The sequence below is a fragment of the Gopherus flavomarginatus genome, chromosome 1 (assembly GCF_025201925.1).
Source record: "Gopherus flavomarginatus isolate rGopFla2 chromosome 1, rGopFla2.mat.asm, whole genome shotgun sequence".
Taxonomy (NCBI): Eukaryota; Metazoa; Chordata; order Testudines; family Testudinidae; genus Gopherus; species Gopherus flavomarginatus.
In genome coordinates this window covers 216,184,347-216,196,623 of record NC_066617.1, presented here as the reverse complement: position 1 = coordinate 216,196,623, position 12,277 = coordinate 216,184,347, and the positions used below count along the sequence as shown (strand labels likewise).

At 39.9% G+C, this 12,277-nt stretch overlaps 1 protein-coding gene across 7 annotated transcripts in view; it reads left to right on the top strand.

Annotated features, from left to right (window-relative positions):
• Nucleotides 1-12,277, top strand: part of SYTL5 (synaptotagmin like 5) — a 167,162-nt gene that overhangs the window by 64,371 nt on the left and 90,514 nt on the right. For all 7 annotated transcript variants that reach the window (XM_050936521.1, XM_050936518.1, XM_050936524.1 and 4 more), the window contains one exon: nt 11,903-12,118. In XM_050936521.1, coding sequence (XP_050792478.1) covers nt 11,903-12,118 — 216 coding nt within the window. The remainder of the gene's footprint in view (nt 1-11,902; nt 12,119-12,277) is intronic.

Genomic DNA, 12,277 nt, shown 5'->3' with positions numbered 1-12,277 from the left:
TTCAGTGGGGTCGGATGCAGATATTTCAGGTGACAATTCAAATGAATTTGTTTCAGTTAAGCATCCATCCTCTGAAAGTTTTGATGTTCCCTCTCCCCCTACCTAAATTTTTGTGTAGTTTTGGCTCTGACAAACAAGTTTAGAATGCATTTATATGTGTCACTTGGTCACGGGGAGGCTGGCTTAGAATGTGCAAGATATACCAAGCTGCAAAGGGAGATGGAATTCAAGTGCTTGTTTGTTTCCACTTCTGTACTCAAAGGTCAGGCTGTGGCTTGTTTTTCTCTTTGGATTGTCAAGTGTCTCAGACACGTGTATTCATTCAGCACACACTGAGGTCTCTCAATATAGATCCAGTTAAACTTTTATCACTGTGGGTCTGTACTGAGATCTCTCCATTTAACTGTCTCTTCCCCCTCGCCTTCTGCAGGTAAATGAAGTAACTAGAGTAAATGCAGTGCACTCATTGCTGTTGGCAGCCTCTTTACCCAGTGGGAAATGTGGCAACAAGAGTAAACTGAAAGCTTTTCCTTTTGCCTAAGCCTAGCCTAGCTCACTTAATGTAGGAGTGAGGCAGGAAGGCAGATCTCCAACCCTGGCAGTTGTGTTTAATTTGCTCTGATTATGGTTGTTATCATTAAGATGAAGAAGGGAAGTGCAGACCCACCAACACTTGGAACACAGTTTGTTCTAGCCACGGTGTTTACCCTTGAAGCAGGATCAGCCTTAATAGTGATGGGCAGGGATGCTGCAAATCAGAGAGTAGCCCTGTTAGTAGTGCAAGCTCATGGTTGGGAGTTTAAGCTCTGCAGAAGTGCCACTGGGGAATTTTGAGCTGCATAACTATCCCAGAAGGTGCTATCATGCTTATGCTTCTATCAAAGATTCCTGCATAAATTCGAGTAGGTCAATGGGCCACTGGCTTCTCAAGCTCTGATGGTAGGGTTAAGTTCTTGTCCCTTTATGGTTGCTTAAAAACCCTACCTGCCTGACCTTTTGAGTGTGGAGTTATGGGTATGTGGCTTGGCAAGGTGCAAACTGGTAAAGTTTTCTGTGTATGGGCCGACTGGAGGATTTTTTGGCTTTTTGTCTGGTGGGAGAAGACCTCCTTAAGAACAGCTTGAAATATGAAATTAATGTGAGGATCCTTATAATTAAGAGGAACCATTTGGAAAAAAAAATTTTAAATTCAGTGGAATGCACACACAGCCTTCCGGCGACTTCAGGGAAACTAGTGAACCCAAGACCCTCAGGTTATTTGGAGAATTGTCCCTCAAACATGTATTGCTCACTGTGCCTGATAACATCAAACTCCAAGACCCTAAAAAGTCTCCCAGTATATTCAAACCGAGTTTGAATCTGATCAGGGAGCTGGGTGGATTTCCCTATCTCCAGGGAGAGGTCATCATGACTCCCTGAATGCAGCTAAATTATCCCTGGCAAGGATATCTTTTATCCTTGACTCATAAATATACTTCTGAAGAACATGTTTTGTCTTTGAGATGCCATTTGGTGCAATCTGGTGTGTGTATTATTGAAACATATTTCACAGAAGAACATAGTCTTCTATATTAGATTTGTTTTTCATTCTGGCAAGATGCTCAATTGACATTTAAGAATTTAATGTATTATCGGTATTATTGTAGTGCCTGTGGAGCCCTAATCATGAACCCAAACCCCACTGTGCTGAGCACTGTTTACACACAGAAGAAAGACACTCCCTGCCCCAAATTTCTTAGTGTAAGACAAGAAACAATGGATGGATATAGACTGACAGGCAAGTGCAAGGAAACAAGTGAGAGGCGGCATGGGAGAAAGCCCTGGAGGTGCCTGTTTTAAATTTAACAAGTGGGCGATGGAGACTGACATCATGGGCTGATCAAAGGCAGAAGTCGAACTTTTAATACTAAAGGAGAGATCATAGGTAGGGTGAGAATAGACCTTGAGGGGCTTTGGAAGTAAAGCCAAATAGCTGTTTTGTGGGATAGAGAAGGAGTCAATGGAGAGATGCAGAGAGGGCTGATGTGGTCACATATATTCAGAACATTCAACCTACCATGATATAGTACCATTGAGCTATAACATATGGGCACATATCCTGCCTAGTACATCTCTTAGTACTTTTGTTACATTTACACCTTTCACATCCAGCTTTTACATGTAAAGCTTCTTTTTATTCTTTAAATAGGAATTAAAGTTCTGGATCTTGTTTAAAGAAAAACTAATAGAATAATAGCTGAACACAGAAAACAGAGAAGGGAAGTAACTTGAGCCTTTCCCAACATAACGCTATCAAGTTATTACTTGTGTGTTGTAATCCCCTCTTGGCCTCCTAGCAGCAGTTTAATTGGCCAAGTCCATTCAACAGTTCCTCTGGCAAGGATTCTGCATGGTCAGGGGGGACAATTAGAATAAAGACTCCTTATAAATCAGTACAATAGAAATATTTTAAAATATCAGTATATTCTAAATATAGAACAAAACTGTTCTCTCAGATACCACTATCTGACAACTATTGGAAAATTCACAAAGTGAGTTGAAATGGATTTTGGGAAATTGTCTGCATGTGGAAATTGACTTATCAGGTGATGTATCTGAAGATGTTTGTAAGGGCAAATGTAAAATACTACGGATTGTATACACTGTGTACAGTATATGTTTTTGCAAGACTGATGAATAGTTCTTTAAAGAAAATATACTTTATATGATAGCATATGTTTCATTCATATGTGCCTGGGAAGAGAGAAGCTGATTGGTAACTATCACATTTGACGAGTAAATTGCTCCATTAGTACATTATTATTTGAAATAAGATATTTCTTGTGTATAAATAGTTACTATTTTTAGTACCATAAACACAAATACCTGTGGTCTCCATTCTATTTAAAATTTAAGAATGTTCCATTTCTGAACTAATTAATAACTTGTGTGGCTTTTTATTATCATACTGGGGTTACCGCTGATTCTACCAACATATAGTAAGAATTCAACAGTTTGTAACTCAGAAGGTATTTCATCTTGCTAACATAGTTTGTAATATTATCTTTAAAAATTCCGGCAGCCAAAGGTTCCTCCTGTGTGATAATTTAAACTTTCTCTTTTTTTCCTTTCTTCTTCTTACCACCTTCATTCTCTCCCAGGAGGGTTTTTAACATTCCAACAAGAATATATTTCCATCTTGCGTCCAAAAAATAAAAAATAAGCCTAAAAGTGCATGAGTACAACATAATTTCTTGATCTCATTTGCTGTTTTCAGTTGTCTGACAGTATCTCTGCACTATAGAAGGGGAAGAATTTATAAGCAGGCATTTTTAAAGAGTTTTCTTACTGCAAATTCACAACAATATGTCTTGGAACCAGGACCCAAAGGACACCCTGAGACTCTGGGACCAGCTGTTTGCATTACTCTGCCTTATAGGAATGAGCAGAAGTAGCTAGGATCAGCTTGAGAAGGTGGGACCTTGGTGGTAGTAGCCCAAAGCAGCCAGCACTAGCTGTAGTTGAGGGGACATTGCGGAAGAGCTTTCCAGCCACCAGTTTCTACCCACACCAACCTAGAGGGATTGCTGTAGCTCCTGATATCATCACATTCATTCAGCTCTGAAACTTGGATGAGTTTTTTTTCTAATTTTCTGTTTTGTCATTGGTGATTGGTTTCCCTTCAATGCATTTCTCACTGCAGCTGTTCAGCTGTACAATATCACTCTCCTAATTCATGCTTCTGATCTCCCTCCTCTCCCTCACTTCCCTCCTTTTCTTTCCCTTTTCTACCACCCTATTCCTTCAGTTTCCTAATTCCCGATCTTACTTCAAAACTCTCTTTGCATTTCTACTATTTCTGTTGCCCACTTCAAACATACATGCTATCCAAAATAACTCATCAAACATCTCAAAGCCAGGTTTTATAATACAAATCAAATAATTATATAAGCAAGTTGAATAGCCCAAAATTTTCACACCTGGGTTCCTGAAAATTGAGCACCTGAAACCATGTTTAGGCAGACAAATGACCTGATTTTCAGTGTGGTGAGATGCCACCTGAAATCATTATTAGTTTATCAGTTCATACATTGGTTCTTAATAAAATTAATTTTTACTCTTCCATCATCCCATCCAACGCAAGATAAAATGTAAAGAAGCAAATCCAGTTCCAAGTACCGGGTCTGCATGCTGGAAATCATTCTAGCGGAAGGCAGAATCACTTTATAGCTGCTTCTGTTGCTCTAGGGCTGAATTAGCTTCCTTAGCCTGTGTATGGCCTAGGTCCAGAATAACTCAAACACTAACAGCTCCAAATGATGACTGTGGCTCGCAACTCAGCTCCTTGGGCCAGGGCCACTCGGGGGGGGGGGATGCAAGTGGGGCAATTTGCCCCAGGCCCTGGGCCCCGCAGGGGCCCCTATGAGAGTTTTTCAGGGCCCCTGGAGCGGGGTCCTTCACTCGCTCCAGGGATCCCGGAAAACTCTCGGGGGGCCCAGGCCCCTGGAGCTTCTTCCGCTCCAGGTCTTAGGCAGTGAGGAGTCCTTCCGCTCCTGGGTGGAAGGACCCCTCACTGCCGAATTACCATCGAAGACCCGGCTGCGCTTTGGCGGCGGGTCCCGCTTCGGTGGTAATTCGGTGGGCTGGGGGCCTCCACCGCGAGTCTTCGGGGCACTTCAGCGGCGGGTCCTGGAGCGGAAGGACCCCGCCGCTGAATTACCACCGAAGTGGGGCCCCCCACCGCCGAAGACCCCAGGACCCCGGAATCCTCTGGGCGGCCCTGCCTCGAGCATAATGGAATTTTCTACCATAAGGGTAGAAGTTCATCTGTACGGGAGACATAGTTTTCTGGAGGTTGATCCAAAGCTATGGAATGAACTCACTCTTTCTTGTCCTCCCCTCCCTCTCCCCATTTTCCCCAGTGAATGCACTAACAGTGCATTGAATGTCTAGCTTTTTTTTTTTGTCTCTTTCTTAATTCAGTCTGCAATTTTTCATAACTTTGCAAACTTTGGAACAACTAGAGTGGCAAAAGGAAAACTGGAACACTGACTCTACAACTTTTTTTCAAAGTGAGGTAGTTCTGAAAAATTGAGGTAAGGGGTAAGGAAGAAAAGGGAAAAAATGAAAATTAAAATTGCATGCTGTGGTGGAAAAGGTGGTGATATAAGAGACGTCATGTTTTACAAAGTTCCTTATCACATGGACATTATCTATTTTCCTCACTCTTGCTTTTCTGAGTCATTTATCAAATTTGCTGTATACTAAGACTATTCTGCTTTCCACTTCGATATTTTATGAGGGCATGTTCCGTGATTTTATGCTCCATTTAGAAAGGTTTAGATTATTACGTATGTCAATATTGCCTAGTTATTGGATATAAGAAACAAAATGTATCTTCAGTGCACTTGGTATGTTCCCTCTGAATTGATGGTGTTTTTTAATATACCACTTGCATTTAAAAGAATAGCTGAGTGTTAACAGAGACAGATGTTAATAATTGTCTCTTCTATCAAACCCCTAATATTATAGATAATTTAGATTCCTTGAGGGTATTATAAGATATTTCTCCCAGAAGTTTGATAAATGGGATTCTGCTGGGTTTGCCTTCTCTTGGATTCTCTTTGTATTCCTAGAAAATGTTTTGGTCGTCTTTTATTTCTTGTATACCATGTGTGAGAACAAATGTGTCCAACTGCTAGCTTGAGAGTATTGCTTTAGAATTTAGGAAAATGTGCCTCCTGTGCTGCTTGTAGAAGAGATGGTGTTACATTTGCTATCTCTTTTCAGTAATGGTAACCGTCACAGCTATGCAGTTGTTGTTTAGAGGCTGCTGTGATGATGGGTTATTTTCAGATGACTCATCTACCTCCTCCTACTCTTTCTTGTCCTTGGAACACTTAATTCTTCATATTCTGAAATGTGACCCCATTTGTTACAGTCTGTCTGTGGTTCAATCCAACAGCCTCTGCAAGGAATCCCAAAACGAAGCTTCTGACCATCACATCTGTCTGAATGTTTTCTGATGAACCAGTCAGTAGGGAAATTGAGGGGCCATTTATTTTACCAGGGTTTGAAGAAAGCTTTTAAGACAGCAATACATTTTTTAAGAAAAGTCAATCTCCGAGATAAGCAGCCTTAGCAGAATGAATGTCATCAATCAAGAATTTGTGTTGGACAAAGAATAGGAATTACTGAGCAGATGGAATTACTGGAAAATAAGGATACTGCCTCTTTAAATAGACTAACAAAGTGGAGGAAGTACCAAGAAAGGAAATGTTAACCTTAGAAAAAAAATTTCCACTTTAATTAAGGAGGCGAACTGCTTACATTTTAAAGGTGCTGTGCAGACCAGAAAAAGACTTTGTGCCCAGTTCTGCTGCTTTATAATGCAAAGAGAAGGCATGAAAATTGTGAGGGGTTACTTTTGGGCTTATTTTTGTATTAGAAACTCAGATCCTTTCCATCCTGTAAGACTCTATGGTGACTGGACAACCTTTGAAATAATGACATCACAAGAGCCAAGACCATAACCGCTGAGCAACTGAGAGGGGAGGGGATTTTTAGTCACTTTAAATTTTTCGGTTTTCAACAGATATAACTGCAATGACTGACTGACATTGTTGGGAAATGAAGCTCTTGCCATTCTTAACCCTTCAGTTAAGATTTGAGAGCTAATAATATGCATCCATGGAGAGCCCCCGAAATCCTCCAGCAGCTGGGGAGCAACTGAGCTGACTTTCCTGCTAGCTATTTCTAAAATCAAATCAGCAGATTCCCCCCTCCCCCCCCACCCACACACACACCCACAAAAGCAGCTTTCAGGCTTTCTTCATATATCCTACTAGTATGAATAGAAAATCCCATGTGGATCACCTTTTAATGGACCTATTCTCAGTGATAGAGTGAACCCCTGTGCAGGGTACAGACAGGTGCTTAGTGGGAAGAATTCAGGTCCCAGAAAAAACAGGACTGAATGGTATAGACTCCTGTGGTGTTACCATATAGAATTGAACAGGCCTATGCAATATTGAAAAACCATGAACATACAAAGTGTTTGGAGGATCAAAGATTATTATCCTGTTGCACCTGCACAAATATTGGGTGATTATGCTAATAATATCTAAAAGCTCCTGATTTGGATGGGAAGGTGTGATGGGTTGGTCCCCCCTTCTGGGGTGCCACCTGACATATTGGGATCTCACTGAGCCCACCCGTTTCACCAGCTTGGGCTCCCTCACCCTGTCCTTCTGCGTGCGCACACCCAGCTGTAGAATCACACAAGAGTCTGCAGTCAGTTCTGTGTGGCAAGACTCAACTCGGGGAATTGCCCAGCACTCTAGTGCACATACCCTCTGAAGTGTAAGCCTAAAGTTATATTGTCTTGCACTGCATAGAGAGCTATACACCGTAAACTCAAGAAATTCGCTCCCTCCCTCAGTGTGGAGGAAAATATGCATAGCTTTTTGCCCTCCAGTTATGAATTGCACAAACGAGGTTTTAGAATAAGCAAAATAAGTTTATTAACTACAAAAGGTAGATTTTAAGTGATTATAAGGGATAGCAAACAGAACAAAGCAGACCAATGAGCATATAAAACAAATATGCAAACTAGGCTTATACATTAAAGAAATTGGCTACAAATAGTCATTTCTCACCCTAAAAGTTGTGTTATGCAGGTTGCAGAGTTTCTTGAAGGTAACTGCACTGCTTGCAGCTTAAATCTGCAGTTATACCCATCACAGGCTGACCTTTCTTGCCTGGGGTCTCCCCTCCCATGCCCCTGCCTTCCTTTATTTCTTCAGGTGTTTTCAGCAGTCTTCCTTCTTGAGCAGGGAGGCAGTGGAGAAGAGCCAAGATTAACTCACTCCCCACCTTAAATAGGATTTACATATGGCAAGATTCCTTTGTTTCCTATTTTGACCCCCAACCCCTTCCAGTGGAAAAATACCAGAAGTCCAAAATGATGTCCAGTACCAGGTGATGTGATCACCTGACCCTGCAGTGTTAAAGCAGCATCCCAGGACACTTCTCAGGAAGGAGGGAGATTAGCATCTTCAAAGTCCTATTATCCTTCCTAATAGCCCATGCAGGCTGTTTGCATACTGTCCAGTGGGCATTCCCCAGGTAAAAACATAGCTGCAATTATTACATGGTCAATATTTCTGACTTCAGATACAGAAATGATGCATGCATACAAATTGGATAATCACCTTCAGTAAATGATAACCTTTCCAATGATACCTCACATGACCCATCTTCCATAAAATATATGGGGCATACGCTCACAGGAAGGCAAGAAAAGTCACACTTTTCTATTCAGAGGGTCAACCAAGCACCATCTGGGAATCCTGAGATGCCAAGACACACACATTATAACAGAGGAGCAGAAAGGCATGGCTAGAACTCACTAGTGCTTGTTCAGGTTATTAAAGAGAGTTTGTAGATAATGGATGAGCTGGAGAGAAAAGCAAGCTTCCAGAAACTCAGGCTGGTGAGCATCTAGAAAAAATAAAGCCTGTGAACTCTAAGCAGTTTTTCCATGTGCTGGCTTTATTAAACTCCATGAGTACAGCAGCTGCACGAAGTCTGATGTATATAGGTTCTGAAATAGGGCTACCTGTTGCTAAAGCAACTTCAGCAGAAAAAAAAAGTTTTCCATCACTTCAGAGAGTTTACTTGTGTGGAATAGCTTACTGAAGTTGGGCTATTTCTTTTTATAAGATTTATTAATAAGGATTTTTGTCCTGATTTTTTTATGTTCACTGCATACACACAGAGAAGTTAGATAAAAACATATATTCTTGCTGGAACGTTGCAGTGTAACACTACGTTATTTCTTAGAATTCAGAGCAATAACACACAAGGATTTCAAATCAGTAAGAGATTAAACAAGTTGCTCCCTTTGGCAGCAGGACACTACTTAACCCAAACTTGCTTGAAGCAGTCTCTTTCCATACTCACTCTGATAGATGCTTTCCTACAGGGCCCTTTAGCCTGCAAGCAGGACCAAGAAACCCTTCTCTTGAAGTTCCTATGCAGTCCTCAATACACCATATTGACTATTCTCCTTTTCTGCAGGATAGGAGGTGGGAAAAAAGCTTTCATTAGCTAAAAGAACAGGGTTTTATGTATGTTCTGCTGCACTTTGTAAGATGCAAGATTAGAGCTGGGTGAAATTTTTTATGTGAAACCTTTTTTCACCAAAATATGCAGATTCACATCAACTGAAACAATTTATGAATTTGGGTCCATTTTGGCACCTTATTTTATTCAAAAAAAAGAAAAAAAAATGAGAAATGTTGAAATGGTTCATTTGCCATTTCAGCAACTAAATGTGTTGACTTTTTGTTATGAATTAACTTCCAATTTTATTTAAAAAACAGTTTTAAAATGTTTTAAAAGCCTTGACATTGAAACTAAACATTTTGTTTCAAGTCAACTAAAATGTTTTGACATGAAATGAAACATTTTTTGATGTTTCAGTTCGCTGAAAACTTCAAAACATTTTTGTTTTGGGCTGACCTGAAACATTTTTTTGGTTTGGGCTTTTTTGGGGCTTTCACCTGAACAAAATATTTGGTTATTTGGACAATCCTACTTGAGATATTCTTCAGATGTCAGCTCAGACCAGCCTGCCACATTCTGTAAGGGAACTTTTGTTTAGCGTTGTAAGAAATAATTACAGCTCTAAACAAATCAGTAAATCTTTTTATAATGCAAAAACACTGGTTACAATTCTTCAGTTACTTTTAAAGTATGTGCATATGTGACCAGTGTACAAGCTCCATAAATCTAACACACTAGTATAGAAGATATCTTCTATATCACACACACATGCAATATTACTATATTACTCTTAGTTTTTTTTCTTTTATATATCTCTGTATATCTTTTATATATTTTTGTATATCATAGGTATAATAGCTAATTCTGTTGTATGACTTCTGAAAAATAAACACCAACATCCTTAAAACATTAGTGGTGACTAGCTCTGGCAAAGTAGGCTTGACTGTGTATTAGGTCATGTTTGTTATGGTAGAAGTTGTTTCTTGGGTAGCGATCGATCGGTGATGTACTTGGTGTTTGCTTGAGAAACTGCCTGTTAGCAGGTGTTGAACATGCTGTGAAAGGACTAAAGAGATTCTGTTCAGAAGCAGGTGACTCATTGTCTGTCTTGTTTGAAAAGGAGAGGTGGGAATGGTAGTCTGGGGGTGGGGCAGAGATCAAGAGTGTGGGTTGAGGGAGGAACCCTAGGAGTATCATGCTGAGGGTGAATGTTTGATTTGATCATTTGTTACCTTGTTGCTTACTTTATTATTAAGCTCAGGAAGAGGGTGAGTTTGTATTTCACAGATTGTGTGAACAGCTGGTGAAGGTGTCTGTGCACATGATCATTTTAATGTTTCATACCCACTATTGGTCTTACCGATTCTAAGCTATTGCACATTAAATCACTTTATATACCACTATGTTAGGCACCCAATGCTAAGCTCCTCTGGATGAATACTGTTAAAGGAACAGTGTATTTTGAGTCTATTATACTTGTTTCAGAAAAGAAAATCAAAATTGCAGTCAGCCTTGCTAGTTAAAAGAAAAATAATTGAAGAAGCCAAAGCAGTGTTATCTTAATTTTGTCTTAAGTTCACTGGTATCAAAACCTATAACACCATGTATGTTATAAAAATAACAAGAAGTCTGGTGGCACCTTAAAGACTAACAGATTTATTTGGGCATCAGCTTTTGTGGGTAAAAAAACCCTTCAGATGCTTATGCCCAAATAAATCTGTTAGTCTTTAACGTGCCACCAGATCCTCATTGTTTTTGTGGATACAGACTAACATGGCTTCCCCTCTGATACTTGACATCATGTATATTATACCATTCTCCAAATATTTATAGTGACATGATAAATGTATCCTAATCAGATACATTAATAATTGATTTTCCTCAATTAATTTGATAATGGAAAGTAAAAAGAAATAGTTCTTCCTCTTATTTTTCTTTTGATCTATAGAAATGATCAGTTCCTGCACTGTTCAATCTGTCACTTAACCTTTAGGCTCATAATCATCTGTATGTTTGTGTGGATGTGGTGTTGGGAACTTAACTGGCTTTTCTCTCTTAATAAGTACTATTTAATCAATATCTCAGCATAATGTTAGATGACACTGGAGATTTTTCTTCCAGATAAGCTTAGAGCAGATGCCTCGACCACAGGGTCTATATTAACTGCCTAATATTTTTTGCAAGGACAGTCATGTTAAGAACATAAAAACAGCCATCCTAGGTCAGACCAAAAGTCCATCTAGCCCAGTATTCTGTCTTTCAAGAGTGGCCAGTGCCAGGTGCCCCAGAGGGAATGAACAGAGGAGGTAATCATCAAGTGATACATCCCGTCACCCATTCCCAGCTTCTGGCAAACTGAGGCTAGGGACACCATTCCTGCCCAGCCTGACTAATAGCTATTAATAGATCTATCCTTCGTGAACTTATCTAGAAATGTTAACCCAAATGTCCTGCCAAATTAATACTAAGGCATTTACATTTTGCCTTCTTATATATACCTTGCAGTTTCTAGCTGGCTACATTATACTTTTTCATAGCTGAAAGTATGGTGGTGGTGTGACCTGCTAAATAACTGTTGCATTTTATCTTATGGAGGGCTGTATTTCAGTGTGGGGTGGTTGTGTAATTAGTATGTCTGTCTGTAAAGGGGTTTGGTGTAAAAATATAACTTAAATTTGCATAGCTTTTCTTTACTATTGTCTTTTATAGTGCTTAGCGCTCTTATCCTGTTATCATTTTATGCACATTCCCTAGAGACTCTGTTACTTGAACCTAAGAGGATACAGAATATTACCATGAATATTTGAACCAGTGGTATCTCAGATTTAAAGTACCCTCTATTTTTTATTTCCAGGAAATTGAAGAATGAGTTGTTGGAAGTGAAACGAAAAGGTGGAAACCGCCATTGTCGACAGGACCGTGGCAGGGTCTGTGTTCGCTGTCAGAAAAACCTGGGCTTAATCTTTGACAGGGGGGACCAGTGCCAAGAATGCAAACTCACAGTTTGCAACAAGTGTCGTGTTTTGGGAATTGATGGGAACTGGAAGTGCACTGTGTGTGCCAAGATCGCGTAAGTTCTGAAGCTTTTGTAAATATGGAATTAGAGGCCATCTGTGTAATACATACGTTTATGCTGCTGCTTTCTTACTCTTTAACACAAGGGCATAACATAGCAGGCATAGAAGGGGAAAGGCTTATTTTTAGGCAGCTTATATTTTCAGCAATATTT